Here is a 15,955-nt window from a genome sequence, read left to right on the forward strand (position 1 = left end):
TTTTTTCTAGAGGCGTCTGAGCTCTGGACAACCTTAGAATCTGAATGTCTTGTATTGTCACTCAAACGATCGCCAGTCAGTCGAAGTCCACGACCACCTTACCAAAGTGGCTTCCCTTCTGAAAATAATCAAATGCCTGCTTAAGTTCATAGAACTTGAATGAACGACCATCAATCTGTGGCTTAAGGTGGCTTATTTCAATGGCAGCATTCATATCCTCTTGAAGCTGTCTACTGCCCACCAGAATTCTTCGAACAGTCGCTAGCACGGAGCTATGAGAGGTGCCCGGCCCCCCTTCAGATCCTCCTCTTCTTCCAATGGTTGCAATGCATCCATCGTTAGCAACTGCTTGAGAAGATTTGGCCATAGTATTGGCAATCTCGACCACAAAATCAGCTCCTCTCTTTCGGTACGATTGGCGTTTGGCCGTCTGGCCCCATTCGCTATCCTCGGCATAATTTATTATCACATCTGCGCCTAATTCTCGCAGCTTTGCACCCTTCTCCACACTGCTAGTTGTCGAGATGACTTGTGCGCCCCCAAGCTTTGCGAATTGGAGAGCAAATATGCTAACACCGCCGCTGCCTTGCGTCAGAACCACATCACCCGGCTTCAGCTTTCTAGGACCGCCATATAGCGCATTCCACGCTGTGAGTGCAGCACAAGGTAGAGTTGCAGCTTCAAGGTAAGACAAGGTGGATGGAATCTCCACGCAACCATGCTCATTGAAGACAGCGTACTCGCGAAAGACCCCGTCGTAGGTTCCGCCCAGCTGATTTTGAGTGTCTGAATCCTTCACAGAACCATAGAGGTGTGTCAAATGAAAGATAGGTGAAACCCGTTGTCCAGTAGTAAATCTGGTCACCTTTGGGCCAACTCCGACAATTTCACCCGCAGCATCAGAGCTTTATCACCAGTCAGTACTCACTTAATCCGAACCATAAATGTACAAAGCTCCCATACTCACCCAGGAATCACTCCATCCTTGGTTTTGACATAATATTGTCCCTGCCTTTCGGTGTTATTTCGATGCTTCGATTCTCGATATACCCATAATATTGAAAGAAAGATGCGATCTCACATTTGCAATCATGATGTCTCTATAATTGAGTGAAGCTGCGTGGAACTTTACTAGAACCTCGTAATCACTTGGCTCGGGAATCGGAACATCTTGGAGCTGTAAGGAATCCGTCCCGCAAGTTCCGCTCAGCACCCACTGCTTCATTTTCGGTTGAACGTTAGAATGATTGGTCATAGGGAAGAACAGAAGCGAACAATTTTAAATGAGATTCAGAATCTGTTTCGTTCTATTAGCTTGGATATCGGTTCTTCTTGTAAAGTCAAAATAGTACATTGAGACAAACGCAAAACGAACTGCTTTATAGTTAACTGTTCGGGAGGAGATTTGTAATATGAATACCCCACCCTCATGGCGGGAAGGTTCCCTAATACAGTATCCCGACGGAGGCGCCTTATCTGGATTTGTAGCTTCCGTCTCTGAAGGCAACAACCTTATGTCACCATCAATACATCGAGTCAGTTGCTATAGAATATGTTGGAACGTAATCTCAGTAGATCATTCAATAACCATAGACATGCAATCCTGAAGACTGGTATTTTAACTGCTTCTCTAAGTTATCCAGACAGGAAGAATCAAGCGTTTCCTACAATTTCAATATTGACCTAAAATGTTGTTCCAACAGGATATATGAACAATCACCCTATGTTATCAGGTATCAATATCTCTAGTTATTTTATAAGTGGCTAGGAGACTGCATTTGCGAGGTTGGACGAGTGAAAATGATCGGCCCTATAGCGGCACTGTATTTACCCAAAGAATATGCTTGTGGCAGCTGGCAGAAGGATAGTTTGGGTGAATTTTGATGTTGCTGCAATATTTAGCAGCATGGACTCTCGCGAGAAGGTATGTTGCGATTATGAAATCGAACTCCTCGAAACTTTTGAAAATCTTCTGGTTTGCATAACCTCCTTTAACTCGATCCTGATAATAGTAGCCGACAAAATGAAACATCAGATTGATGACAAGTGACAGAGCCTTTCGCCCAACACAAAGTATTACTGAGTTATATGCCACTAGCACGAGCAAACCGAACTGGCACAATGTAATAATAAGGTGTAAAGGGAATAATGCAGACACAACGATCGTAAACATGATAGCAAATCATATCTTCTCTATGGGAATGCCTGAATGTCGGAGATGGCCTTCGGCGCTATCTTTTTTCGCACCTGCTTCACACACGCACCGCTGAAGGAACGCATGAAACCCTTAGTCGGAATTCTTTTCCTATACTGACCAAGCTTTTTTTCCCTTGCTGACACAAATGTTTACTGTTTGAAAGTCATACTTAGACCTACTGTTCAATTGAATAAAATACAGGATAGGCTTTCTAATATCTACGATCAGCTTGAATGTTATGATAAGAGAAATATATTCTGCTAGTATAAAGATATGTCTCCAGGAATTATAAATATTCTATAAGACTTCTATATATTATACTGTAAGTAATGACTGTATCCTTCTAGATAATTATCTATATTTATTCTTCTATCTCTCTAGATAAATTACATTTATCTAGCTTTGACTATTGAATAAATAAAGTATTATATCTAGTTTATGTTACTCTTATATTTTTATTAATAAGATAAATATCCAAGCCTGATGTAATGATAATATTTGGAATTCTGTAATAACTTAACTGTAATATCAGTATATATTCTAATTAATTATTTATTAAAGCAAGTATTATTCAGTAAAAGTTTTATTAGAAAAGCTGTCTGTACTCCTGTAAGCTATTACTAAGATTATTACTTATAGTATAATCAATCCAGATATTAGATATAGTCCAAATCTTATTTTTGAGGGGTTAAGGGAAGAGTTTAATAAGGTCTAAAAATTTAGAAGAGGACAGGCAAGACGGCAGCCTACTTCCACAAAGTATCAACTCTTTGGATCAGCAAATCCTGGGTTGGTTGCAAGGCGAACCAAGGTGTAGCCGGCTTGTATGATGTCGTCGCGGCCAACGTCACCAGCCACGCCCATCGGTTCAAGACGCCTTTATCTTACGTTAGCTCGGATGCAAAGGAGCCCGAGACCCAAAACATGGCGGACCTTGTCATCAGTCATGGCGCGGACCCCAAGCCCGTCTTGGATACGACCCACGAGGATCAAATAGTCAGACCCTATTCCAAAAGCGTATACCCCATCTTACGCGACGGTACCATGCCGGGTGCGCTTGACAAAGAAGAGGACCCAGGTGATATATTTCCAGAGAGCTCCAAGAGGCCAGCGATACCGGAGAAGTTCACCTTGCAGCCTCCAATGGCGCATATGAAGTACGAGGGACTACATCCTGTAGGGCTACCACGGCAACAATTAAACACTTTCCTGGCTAAGAGGCAGGGGATGCTCGACAAGGGACGTATCTTTCCGTACCTGAGGTTGTTGACACATTTCAAACCCTTCCGTTGTCGTATACGTACTTGGCTCATCAGCGAGATGTGTCGCAGAAGTCAGAAGCCAGTTCTCACCTTGCTATCGTTCGGCTTGTTCCGTTATAGCTTTCCTGTATTTTGATGCACATTTCGAGTATGCTAGGACAAAGGGAAGGATGGATATTTCAAGGACATTCGTTACTTAATGTATCTATTTTTGCTATTTTTGTCTTTGTTTTAGTGACTCGAATAACCATACATTCAAACGATACTATGCAATTCCTCACTCACTCTTCAATTACTGCGGTCAGAATATCCGTAAGACCTTCAATCTTAAGACTGTTCGGCCGTATCTGATCCATAGTCCTTCTTGCCTCAGATTCTAGCCATACCATAAACCTGGCGCAGACTCTCTTCATTGAAACAGCACAGCTACTCCACTAATTCATCGTTGACTGGGTCTGGAAGGCGGATCTTACCCCAGCCACCAAAGAGGGCTTCATCATCGCGGGACGCCGAGCATTCCTGTAACGCATGCCGACCCTGTAAAAGCGCATCTCTAATGCCACGTTGGTGGTTTCTAAAAGGGAAAGTTGATGAAGCCATCCCAGCAAGCACATCGAAATGGAACTGGCGATGCTCATATTTCATCTGGTCGGCAAACGATCGCTCTTTAACTGCCGGCACGTATCCGTACAGATAGTTAAAATAACATGCCAGGCGAACCAATAATGTGGCGTCCTCAGTGGGACCAACCAACCAGCTTTCAATCAGGGCATCGAGTAAGCCTGATAATAGGGGGAACGACAGCTTTAAGGGGGAACGGTCGTTCACAGGAACCCTCTCGAGAGGTGGGTCAGCCGCGAGAGGGAACCTCCAGTCTGAAGCGAGTAGAAGGACCGTCTTTGTCTTCTGGTCGGGGGAGATCAGCGGTGTTTGCGGAATTGCCACGACTGAATCCCCAATCCGATGAGGGTTTTGGGTATCAACAATCCATCCAGCTTTAATAAGGGCGTCGGCAGCGGTATCAATGTCTTAGACAAGGATATATAAATCGAAGACTACCGTGGGAACCCCATAGTGTACCAGAGCATCTTCAAACCAACTAATTATATGACTATTTTCAAACTGACTAAAAGACTTAAATTTAACTCGAACTACGCGATAAAAAAATGACCTGAGTGGCAATGGTCTTTCGGACATAATCCAGATTTTTCCCCATCAAGGGACGGTCGCGTTTCGTGTCTTCTCTGCTGTGAGCCAGAATGGGGAGATTACCTTGGACGAAGGAAGATTGTTTCAAACAAACGAACGCTTTTCCGGCACATTGAACTGGATTCATTTGGGAAATACCCTCGTGCGCACCCATGATGACACTGGTAATCCAGATAGCTATTGCTTTACATCTACCTTTGCCTTTCCCCGTGGAGGGTATGCCACGTCTGACAGCCCTGGTCGCCTAATCCCCATTCGGGGCCTAGAGGGCATCGCTAGGGTCACCCAGGTTAAACACTCAGTCCATAGCTTTGACATTGGTTTCCAGGGTCTTGTCACCTGCGTAGCAAATCACACCTCTGATGGACCAGGCACCAAAATTAATTCTATGATAGACACTTTTCCAAGCGGCGGCGTTGGCAGGTTTGGCGACAGGAAAACATTCTACCATGTCAAGTCCGTAGCAGGCCGCCCCGCTAACCGAGGCCCTTTTCGGGTGTCCCGAAACTCTATGGTACGAACGAGCCGTCTCTCGTCTACGTCTACCAGGAGCTCGAGTCCCAAGGTTATGTGGCGATTGTTTTTACGTGGTTCTCGACGGGTCCCGTCCACGAATACCAGTCGTTCCGAATTGCCCAACCCAAGGATCTTCCATCCGAGGAAGTCTCGCTGGTACCAGCCGACCTTATTGGGACGAGTCTCAGCGACTGGCTCGTATTCCATACGCAAAGATGGTGTGAGTGTCTATCCGATTTACAACACCGCCAAACCTACTGGTCGTCTCGCTTCCGTGCGAGACTCGATGGGACTCCGGTCAGAAGTTGAATATGAGCCAATCAGCAGTCCACTCGTATATACCTCAGCTGTCGCATGGAATGCACGTCACATTATTCAGCCGGTCGACAATCATTACCCTGTGATTTCAGCACGCAGATACGTGGTTTCTCGACTTACCATGACGATGATTCCTGCATCAACCGACTCCTCTACTCAAATTCTATTCTGAAGATGTACAGTGGTGCCTTGGTAAATAGGCGAGGACGGGGTTGGCAAGGATTCAAGCAAGTGCAGACCTACGATCAGATTTCCAATTCCACCACCTCGGAATCATTCTTGAAAAAATGGCCCCTGACTGGATGCGCAGAGAGCATTTACATCGGTGACGGGAGGCTCTCTGAGAGCAGGTCATTGTCCAAACAAACCTTCGAGTACGACACCGTGTCTACGGAACAGGGGTCCTGGAAAATCTTCAAGATTCACCGAACCGCAGACCTCCGCAACTATCTAAGCGATGGTATAATAGACGGGCAATCCGGGACTCGTTACTCCTACGATGAGGAAAGCAATGTAATCGAGGAAGAGGTTCGCAACTCAGATAGCTCTAAATACTGGACAAAATTCTCCTACCAGAAGTTCCAAAACTTGGTCCCATTACGGGCGTGCAAAAAGGTTACCTTGATACGCGAGAACCATGACTTTGAAGGGTTCGAAAAGGGTGATATTAGCATGACACGCGCATGTTACGATGCCAATAGTGGGATTCTCACCAAGATCTCTGAATGGTCATCATCGGTGAATCAGTTTACCTCCCAATTTTTCGAGTTCGATGAGTACGGCAATGAAGTCAAGATTATTAGTGCACTGGGGCTAGAGACTTGCACCAATTTCGACAGCAGATTCCATATCTATCCCATCGCTATTTCCGAGTGTGGCCAGGATGTTCGCCTTCCATCGCAATCTGCATATGACTGTAATACGGGCGCGCAAATTGCTACTTTGAAACCGGACGGCTCCTTGACGTGTTCTTTGGTCGATTCGTAGGGCCGCACCATGTCCACTAGGATTACAGAAACAGAACCCTGTGAAGAAGACAACAAGGCCATGCAATTATTGTCATCCCAGGACCTTGTTCGGAGTCAAACATTGGCCGAACGTCTTTCCACAACTTCAGTATCGCCATATACAGACGTGTCAGTGAAGTTTCACTCCGACTCCAATGGAGCATATATTCTTGCCAGTACGATTTCCTCGCACAACCCCGGGCCTGATGGCCGAGTTGAGAGCTTAAACTTCATCGATTGTAGGGGTATGGTTCGCAAAACGGCAAAGACGCATGGCTGCATGCCGCGTAGCTGGGTTTACTCGGAGTACGACTCACGGGGTTGTAATGTGCTTCAAAGCTTTGCCACCAAATTGCCCGGGTGCCAAGATAGCATCGCCGCGGGTTTGGAGTGGATGCCGGATAGGAGCACGTGCGTCACGACCACCTTCGATGCACTGAAGCGCCACACATCATCTCAGACGCGCCCAAGTCATCAAGGGCAGGATAGGGTCATTGATACACGCCTTTCGTATCTTGAGGGAGGGAAGACTGTTCAAATAACGTTTACAGACTCATCTGGAGCTACGTTCTCCAAAACCGAGAAGCATTACGCTCGAATAAATGGGAAAGAAAAAATGGTGGCCATGGTGGATGAGAATGGATCCAGAACAACCTACAACTTTGATCCATTGGGCCATCTGACTCGCATAACTGATCCGGCAGGAAAGATCGAGTCGAGGGTTTACGGTTCGCTGGGTAACCTCGAAAAGACATGCGACCCATACAGAGGCACGGAGACAAGGCAACATGATCTCAACGGCAATATTATGGAAAAGATCAACGCTGTTGGAGAAAAGCTTGAGTACTCCTACGACTGCAAGGGTCGAGTGAGACAGATAATGGGACACGACAGGCGCGTCATTTATGAATGGAACAGTTCCGGTTTGATGCTATTCAAGCCATCACGATCCAGCGCAACGGAGAGACTGATGGGTTTGAAAGCCATAACGAGTTCGAATATGACGAATGAGGTCGTATCCTGGCCAAAACTGTGCATTTGCCATTCCACCATCCCTACCGCACTGTATACGCGTACGATTATCAAGACCAGATCGTCGCCAAAACCCTCCTAGACGGATCAAAGGTCTTGGAAAAATATTCCGGTGCCTTGCTCTCAGAGTCGGACCTTCATGTGGACGATTGGCAAATGGAGGTAACCTATAAGCAATACAATTCTTTCGAACGCCCAGAGAAATGGACTCTTTCATCCAACAGCATCTCCACTGTCAACTTGCACAATGTTATGACATACGACGCGCAAGGGTTTCCTCTTTCGCACTAGGTGGATACAACAGCAGCTCTATTAAACGAAGAATATAAATTCAACAATCTTGATCGACTCTCAAGCACCTGTGATACCCTTTCTGATGATCTCACGAAATACACCTACCAGGCCGGGAGGTTATCATCCGTGAAGACTAATGAAGATCTTGGAGCGAGCTATACCTCTGATGCGTCGGGCAATATAATGCAGAAGAGGGATATGGAATTCCAATATCTCCTGGGTAATGTCCTGGTCACTGCTCAAGACGGTAAGATTGCGAGAGTCCAGTATGATGCTGCAGGGCGAATGGTGCGGCGCACAGTCAATGGTGAATCGTTTGCATTCTATTACGATGACTTCGGTCATATGAGCCATGTAAGCAATACCGCCACGGGGCAACGCACTATGACTTTCTACGACGACGAAGGCAACGTCGTCGCAAAGATCCTTCCAGACGGATCCCAGCAGCTACATATCAGCCAGGGTTTTGAGATCTCGGTTAACGCAGATGCCTCGTTGTCGGATCAGGCGTAAATTCTACGGTGCTGATCGTATAGTAGGCGTACTTTGGAGCGATCCAGCGGAAGGGGTCGAGGGGGCGGAAGAGCCATCATATTCCTATCACACGGTGGAATGGTTCCATACAAACACCAAGGGAAACATCACGCGCGTCTTTCGCGGGAACGGAGCTCTGAAATATAGATCCGATTACTCTCCCTTTGGCCAAGCCATGCTCAGCAGCCAAGAAACTGAATTGTCAGCATACGAAGGCAAGACGATCGAGGCTCAGACGGGGTTGTTGGACTTTGATGCACGATGGTATGACACTCTTCTCGGACGATTTGCTACGCCGGACGATACCCTCGACGAGAAGTCGCTGTCCCTCCCAGACGGTATGAACTGGTACGCGATTGAGAATAACGGTCCCATCAACCACATTGATCCAACCGGGCATTGGAGTTGGAAGGTTTGGACGGGCTTAGGTATCGGAGCTGCGCTAGTCATTGGTGGTCTTGTCGCTCTCGCCACGTTACCAGTCAGTCTACCTGCAGCGTAAGTTTTCCGAAGATGCAAGAAGGGATCCTTGATACACAACAGTGTAGTACCCTCTATATTTTCGCACAACATCATCACTGGGGCCGCACTGGGTGCCGGTGGATCCGCTTTGGAATATTCCTGGGGCCACCGTGAGGACTCCGAGTCTAACTCCTTCCGCTTGGATCACTTCGCCACTCACACTTCAGTCGGAGCTACCGTATGTGCTGTGACAGGCGCGACTGCGTATCCAATACCCTGCGCAGTGAGTGGCTTTGCCAGCGTCGGCTCTAAACTTCTACCAGGGGTAGCGGAAAGTGCGTGTACTCGCGCCTGCCTCTATTTGGGGGCAGGGCGCTTGTCGGTGTCGTGACTAGCTGTGGCTCACAGATCGCCAACAATCTTGTAGACCAACATGTCTGGGGGCAGAAGAATGTTCGATGGTCTGACGGCCTGGTCTCAGCAATGATCACGGGTGCTGTGCTTGGTGTCCTTTCTGCAGGTGCTAGTGCTGCGTGGGCAGACAAGACAAAGGGCATTAATGAACAGGTGACTAGTGCTTGGAAGAACATTAAAAGTGAGGGATATTTGAGACGAATTACCAAAGCCCTCAGGGCCCCTGCACAGAAGCTGCTCAGAGGAGCAAGATTCGAATCAAGTATGGTTAATCATAGCCCTCTGGATTGATTTCTGTCCCGGCCCTTTGCAGTGACGGCCTCCCGGATAGATGGGAAGGTACAATTTTTGGGACATGTATTTTGCATTGCACAGCTACTCATACATCTGTAGCAATGAACATAAGGCAATGTTCGGTTTATGTTTTTTCAAAAAGATTACTGCTCCACCAGTTGTAGTGAATAGGCTTCGGAAGAGCTGGTGAATCGTTTGGGCTCCGGAGCTAGGACAATACAGACAACCTGTACCCTATTGTGTGGTCCACTGAGGGTTAAGGTTTACCAGCATATGTTTCATTGCTGCCAGTTTGCTGAACACCAAGCCAGTCATTGATCTGATGTTTCTCAGACCATGATCTATCATCTTTAAGTCCTATACTACTAGCAGAAGAGTGAATCCTATTCAAGCCTCAGGCTGTAATTATTACCAGCATGATAAGATCTTATTTATATTATCAGTTCCGAGAAGGATGACTCTATAACCATCCTTTCCCATGCTTAGTGCAATAACACTTGTATATTAATACTTAAGTCCCTTATACACCCTGACCAACAGAGTCACTACTCTTCTAATATGTATTCTAAGAAACTGAGACCTAGTACATACGACCATAGGGTGTGGAAAACAGGGCTTCCCGTCCGCTCAGCCGTACTTAAGCCACACGCCGGGAGGTTAGTAGTTGGGTGGGTGACCACCAGCGAATCCCTTCTGTTGTATGTATTCTTCATTTCTTTTTATTTCTGTTCTCTCTTTGCGCCAATCGGGGTCCTAGTAGTACTGCCGCTCAAGCCTAGCTTTTGTGACCTTTCTCATATCGGCCCGCGGCAAATTCCGCAAGATCGTTGTCTGTTCCATGGTGAGGGTGGCGATGGGTCCATGACACTTTTCATCACTGTCCGGTAAGCGGGCCTAATCTAATCGGGGAAAGTCTGGCATCGCGGTGCGTGGTCGATGGCCTTCTCGCCCGCCTGCTTCTCCTCGTTGCTGTCCTATCCTTTGACACCCGACTGAAACAAACTTGAGCCATGTTTGCTATTGGGCCGGCGTCTCCGTCCTGTGTACTTCGCCACCATCTTTTACTGTAGTGAGTCGTGGCCGTTTTATGTCGCTCCTCGAACTGTTAGCCAATTGACATTGTTTCTCTTCAGCTGAACAGGGGAACGGCAGAATTCGATGCGGTCGCGAAATTGTGCAGACGGCTTGCCCCGACATCCTACATCACAGTCATCGTTAGCGACGTTTCCGGGATAGATTGGCAGAGGGCGAAACTTGGCACAGATCGTATGGGTTTCTTGCGTGGGCTTGGCTCGGGACATAAGAGGCTGGCAGAATGAGGTCGCGATGGATGACACGCGTCCTGAGGCCCAGTTTGGGTCCGCCGATAGTCTTCGAGCCACTGCCTAAGCTGAGCGAAGCCATGTCTGATGCCAGACATCGCTCTGTGTGTCCCCTTCTGCAATGAAAGTTTACCGAGGGTGCTGTGACGCATGCAGCTCGAACGCTGGTGTCGTACCACATGACGGAGGCTCACTCGAGGCCGCAGGCGAAGCCTTCACATATCCTGTACAGGATGGTCACGCGACCGAGAGTCAGGGAGTCTCCGATATTGACCGGGAACGTTACGTGGGCGCAGATCAATCAGCTGTCAACATTGACGGGCTTCCTTCGCGATCTAATTCATTTTCAATACGTTTGGCGACCGAACGAGACGATCATCGCGGCGCACACTGGGCGACCAGCGCAGTCGTGATGGCGGAGCAGAGTGCTACACGCGATCAATCTCACTCTCCTCTGAACATATACAGTGACGTCAGGTTCGGCTTCGATTCTGACTGGCCTCCAGGTCAGCATGGTGAGCTCTTCTGTTGCCATGATGATCGTCGAGGTACCTGTAGGCTCCGCAGACCATACCTGCAGATGATCAAAGTCTAACGCTGGCCATGCGCACGGATGGATGAGCAGTATTGATTTGCTGTAAGCACTAAAGCAGGAGCAGATAGCTCTCGTTCATTCACTGGTGGCTTGACTGACAGGGATGAAGTTCCTTTTCCCTCGAGAAAAGTTCCCCTCCTCCCGTGGGAAGTTCCCCTTGTCCTTTGAGAAGTCCCTTTTGTCCTCTGGGAAGGGAACTTCCCCCCTTCTGTGGGAAGTTCCCTTCCAAAAGAAGCCCTCTTCCTCCCAAGGAAAGTTTCCTCCCTATAGAGTCTTCATCAGGGAAGTGATACTTAAACCAGCACATGCCAGACAAGAAACGTCAACAACGAAAAGAATGGAGGGACGCACACAGAAAGCGGCAGAAGAAGCTCCATATCCCAGACAGTCTTCAATGGGGCCCATATACTCTGGATTTTCCGATGTTCGGTAACGCGGGTATTCTTGAACTCTAAAGGTTCATACGTGAGTTGGATAGGGGAAGCGAGTTGGATTAAGGGAGGATATTATTGTAGAGTTCATGAGAACCTTACGGATCTTTAATCGCCCGCTGGAGATAATCGCGTTGGTACCATCGATCTTCCCGACATTGCATGAGGACGTAATTCTTTGAAGGATTCTCAGACACTGCACGATCGCCTTGGAGAGAAGTTCAACAAGTCGCTACTTCTCCGGGCCTTGTTGTCTGGGAATTCACACTGTGACCGCCACCTGAGCTCAGATGTTGTACGTTTTCACAACCTGTTCATTTTGATTCGTCGCGGAAGGGGCCCTTGCCGCCCTAACACCCTGACTGAACGCCTTTCTATTCTCTCAATCCATGGAGCTCACTCGCTATGAATGTCTCCATAATGTTTGGCCACATGCTTGCTGAACTTACCGGACTTTTCATGTTCCATTCAGCTGCAATACACTTAGGCGGTAGACCGCAATTAAAAAGATATTGACTCCAAAGTCACAGGATCAGGCGTTTGACGTTTTAATTTCTTTTCTTTCTTTTCAGCAATCCACTTAAACAAAGTCTCGATCACCGAAGGGGCTCCAAGATTTATTGCTAAGTAAATTCTCCTGTCTCGTGGCTTTTGAACGCAATGCACGTAGCTGGTGGCAATTTGATATGGGAACAAAGCTCATGTTAATTATTAGTACAGCCACATAGAGCTATCCGAGCATTTGGAGGCCAGTAAATCCAACAAGATGTAGAGAAAGGGAGGGTAAAGTAAGCAGTCATGTCCATTGAGGCACTAGAGTCAACCATTTGATATTGGCGCTTTCTAACTATGGACGGATTCGCAGTTGGTTCTAAGTGATTTACGGTCCAGGCCCAAGTACATGTTTTCTTGGAATGACTAATCCAAACATTCACTTTGGAAACTGGAGTTGATGGATTAGCCCGTTGAATTGGTAGCCCGAGCTGTTATTGTTGTTTTGAGGAGCGGTGCCCGTGTTCACATTAATCCAGCCGTCACCAGAGTTGTGGAATGAATACGATGATCTCTTTCCTGGCAATGAGGCGGGTATCGCCATGAGCACACGCAATCCTTCCTCCAGACGGTCAACCTCCGACCCCACCACCTCTGAAAAAGGCGGGTTCTTCGCCAGTTGAATCATATGCTCGAAGATTGCCTTCATCAGATCTTCTAACCGATCTTCCTTGGCGACCCTCTGGTACTCTTCACTTGTATCGGAACTTCTGATCACCAGGTAGAAGATCTCATCTAGTCGGATGGCTTTCCCCTTGCAAACCTCCAGAGCAGTACCCAGGTCTTCGAGGGATCCTTTATCCAGCGCGGCAGGGCTAAGATGTTTTTTGCAAGACTCGAAAAATTCCTGGGCAGTTGGGATCCATTTAACAACTTTGCCAAAGACAGAGGGAAGATTCTCCAAGGTGTGAGAACCACTGCTTTCCTGTGTTGCTTGGAGGGCGGAGATGGTGCCACTAAATAGGCGTTTGATGTCAACTTCGCTAGTCAACATTTTATGCGCCCCCCGAATAAACGATTGAGGCGTAAGGACATTAACATAGATGACGAAACGGAGTTGATATTTGAATATTATATGAAACGCCAAGTGCCCTGAACAGAGAGCTCGAAAGAGCTGAGTAAATTTACTCTGGAGCTATTGATTTGGGCCGGTCGAGACTCTGACTTGAAAGGACACGTTGATATACACAGGCTATTCTTAACTTGTTCAGATGTTATATGAGTCAGCTGAAAGAAGCGTGGTGATTTGACGGGCTATTAGCACCCGAGGCCCCCGCTCTTAGGCATAAGCCTATACGTGTTCAGCTGTCACGGTTGTTATTGTTGAGTGGCCTGTCTTGCTGCCTAACAGCACTCTTTCGCTACACCAGAGACAAATAAGACTGACCCATTTAATTCTGCGACGATTGTATAAATGTATCACTGTTATACTACTTTACTTAGAAATTTTAAGTACGGAAAAGGTCACTGCTTGCTTCTGGTTGGGACTCTGTTCCCTGTACGACGATGCGTTTGTGGTTTTGCAAACATTCTAAAAGGCTGCCCCGCCCTTTTAAGGCCCCAGAACTTCTCAGTCCGATTGCATTTCCAGTCAACTGAATACTACAGCAACAGATTTGAGCTTTGGATATTCTAGAATCCGCCAGGTTGGGCACAAATACCCTGTCGTCTAACTAGGCAATCTCCAAACCATTTCAGCTTCGGGCCGCACGATGCACAAATTCAGAGCCCTTTTAGCACGGTGGAAACCAGCCCACGTGGTCTTGCAGTCTGAACCAACATCGGGCAACCTCGTTACTACCGATTCAAGAGAGTATACCGAGGTTGGTTTAGATGCAACATCGCTAGATCCCTTCTCGACCTCTCTGTTTCCGGACGGCGTTGAAGTCTTACATGACTGTCCCAATGCGGACTACGATATTTGCTTTGTCCACGGCCTAACCGGAGATCGCCGCACCACCTGGACAGCGGATCACCAGTCGGCTCCCTGGCCGCAAACGCTACTCCCTTCCCACATTAGGCGAGCTCGAATATTGACCTATGGCTATGACGCCTATATTGTCCGAAAATCTGCCGCCTCATCGAATCGGTTGATTGATCATGCTACGAATCTTCTTCATGACTTGACAGCTGACAGAGCTTCTTGTGATGCGTCGTCGCGACCGCTAATATTCGTCGCTCATAGCCTAGGAGGTCTTGTCTGCAAGAAAGCTATTCTCCTTTCCCGAAATGACCCTGAGCGCCATCTTCGGGGCATTTTTAATTCCACGCGGGGTATCATATTTATGGGGACGCCTCACAAAGGTGCTTGGATGGCGGACTGGGCCAGAATATCCGCTTCAGCTTTAGGGTTGGTGAAGTCGACCAACAAGTCCCTGCTAGCTGTTTTAGGAACAAATAACCAGATGCTTGAGTCTCTGCAGGTTGACTTCTTAGCAATGGTACGCAAATTGCGCGAAGACGGCAGGGGTCTTGAAGTGACTTCCTTTTTCGAAGAGCTACCCCTGCCAGTGGTGGGAAAGATAGTCTGCAAGGAATCGGCTACTCTTGATGGGTATAGCTCGATCAGTCTCCACGCCAATCATAGAGATATGGTAAAGTTCGGCTCGCCGAAAGAGAATGGATACAAGCGGTTGCTTGGTGAGATTCAGAGATGGGAATCGCGCATTAAGTATGCCGCACGGCGAGCAAAAAAGCTTTGATCTGGAAAAAAACCACTAACAGGCACTTTTGAAGCAGTTGTATGGAGTCATCAGCCGCCAGGACGGATGCAAGTGCAAACCCCAATCTCGCTAGTGAGGTAGATATTCCAGCACCCGAGAGAACTCAGAGCCAGTCGTCTGTAAGAGGAAGTGGTTCAACCTATCTGTTCCACAACTCCGGTCGAGGCTGGATCAACGCAAACACTGGAACAGGCACTCAGGTTAACAATAACGGGAAAGGAAATCAGTTCAATGGGCCTGTCCACAGCCTTGTAGTTGCTCCAGCGCATTCAAGCAACTCTCGCTAAAGGTAAACGGCTACCCTTGTGGACACACCGACGTTGAATCTAGCCAAGATTGCTTTGATAGGTTTTATTGCTCATGCCACTTCCATGTGCGTCTGCTGCACCAAATGACACTATACTCATCTCTTCCGAGAGAGTTAGAGAAATTCCTTCCAAAGCTTCGAACATAGACCACCCATTCCGGGACAATGGAGGAAGCTTAAAAGGTTGAATCTTGTTAGTCCCTGGCTTAGCTTCATCCTGTTTCTCGGGTGACAAGGAGAAGTAACTATTGGGTGAGGTGGAGCCATTTTCTAAAACCAATCAAACAAAGCGACAGGATTATGGCCTAGTTCGTAGTCCTATGGGCTTGCCCCACACCACACGATTGTGTCAACTCTCATTCGTATACTCAGTACTCCTTATCAATTTACCACCCAATCGCAGTTGGGAATCCATGTGCGGAGACGAGGACCTGTATTACCTATATATTAACGTAACTCCCGGCCGCACCGGCCACCCCTACCACA

General features: G+C 47.5%; 6 protein-coding genes across 6 annotated transcripts; 4 read left to right on the forward strand and 2 right to left on the reverse strand.

Moving 5' to 3' along the window:
• Positions 1 to 76: 76 nt before the first annotated feature.
• Positions 77 to 1,225, reverse strand: BO83DRAFT_321580 (zinc-dependent alcohol dehydrogenase family protein; the record flags this gene model as incomplete). Its single annotated transcript, XM_025527862.1, has 3 exons — positions 77 to 905; positions 968 to 1,008; positions 1,082 to 1,225. 3 exons carry the CDS (start codon positions 1,223 to 1,225, stop codon positions 77 to 79), a joined length of 1,014 nt encoding a protein of 337 aa, XP_025384149.1.
• A 681-nt stretch (positions 1,226 to 1,906) lies between these two features.
• Positions 1,907 to 3,595, forward strand: BO83DRAFT_430736 (uncharacterized protein; the record flags this gene model as incomplete). Its single annotated transcript, XM_025535537.1, has 2 exons — positions 1,907 to 1,924; positions 2,921 to 3,595. 2 exons carry the CDS (start codon positions 1,907 to 1,909, stop codon positions 3,593 to 3,595), a joined length of 693 nt encoding a protein of 230 aa, XP_025384150.1.
• A 1,228-nt stretch (positions 3,596 to 4,823) lies between these two features.
• Positions 4,824 to 9,536, forward strand: BO83DRAFT_392369 (RHS repeat domain-containing protein; the record flags this gene model as incomplete). The annotated part of the gene is made up of 10 exons (XM_025532937.1): positions 4,824 to 4,884; positions 5,016 to 5,182; positions 5,218 to 5,404; positions 5,564 to 6,485; positions 6,510 to 7,483; positions 7,522 to 7,703; positions 7,833 to 8,189; positions 8,242 to 8,867; positions 8,913 to 9,069; positions 9,240 to 9,536. The coding sequence occupies 10 exons, from the start codon at positions 4,824 to 4,826 to the stop codon at positions 9,534 to 9,536; spliced, it is 3,930 nt and encodes a 1,309-aa protein (XP_025384151.1).
• Positions 9,537 to 10,982: 1,446 nt separating this feature from the next.
• Positions 10,983 to 11,456, forward strand: BO83DRAFT_430741 (uncharacterized protein; the record flags this gene model as incomplete). The annotated part of the gene is made up of 1 exon (XM_025535538.1): positions 10,983 to 11,456. The coding sequence occupies one exon, from the start codon at positions 10,983 to 10,985 to the stop codon at positions 11,454 to 11,456; it is 474 nt and encodes a 157-aa protein (XP_025384152.1).
• Positions 11,457 to 12,532: 1,076 nt separating this feature from the next.
• BO83DRAFT_381647 (uncharacterized protein) lies at positions 12,533 to 13,614 on the reverse strand. Its single transcript, XM_025532031.1, has one exon. It carries the CDS (start codon positions 13,431 to 13,433, stop codon positions 12,819 to 12,821), a length of 615 nt encoding a protein of 204 aa, XP_025384153.1. The 5' UTR covers positions 13,434 to 13,614; the 3' UTR covers positions 12,533 to 12,818.
• A 537-nt stretch (positions 13,615 to 14,151) lies between these two features.
• Positions 14,152 to 15,833, forward strand: BO83DRAFT_411080 (alpha/beta-hydrolase; the record flags this gene model as incomplete). Its single annotated transcript, XM_025534279.1, has 3 exons — positions 14,152 to 14,180; positions 14,250 to 15,110; positions 15,176 to 15,833. The coding sequence occupies 3 exons, from the start codon at positions 14,152 to 14,154 to the stop codon at positions 15,447 to 15,449; spliced, it is 1,164 nt and encodes a 387-aa protein (XP_025384154.1). The 3' UTR covers positions 15,450 to 15,833.
• Positions 15,834 to 15,955: the final 122 nt, after the last annotated feature.

Source organism: Aspergillus eucalypticola (genome assembly GCF_003184535.1).
Source record: "Aspergillus eucalypticola CBS 122712 chromosome Unknown BO83scaffold_29, whole genome shotgun sequence".
NCBI lineage: Eukaryota > Fungi > Ascomycota > Eurotiomycetes > Eurotiales > Aspergillaceae > Aspergillus > Aspergillus eucalypticola.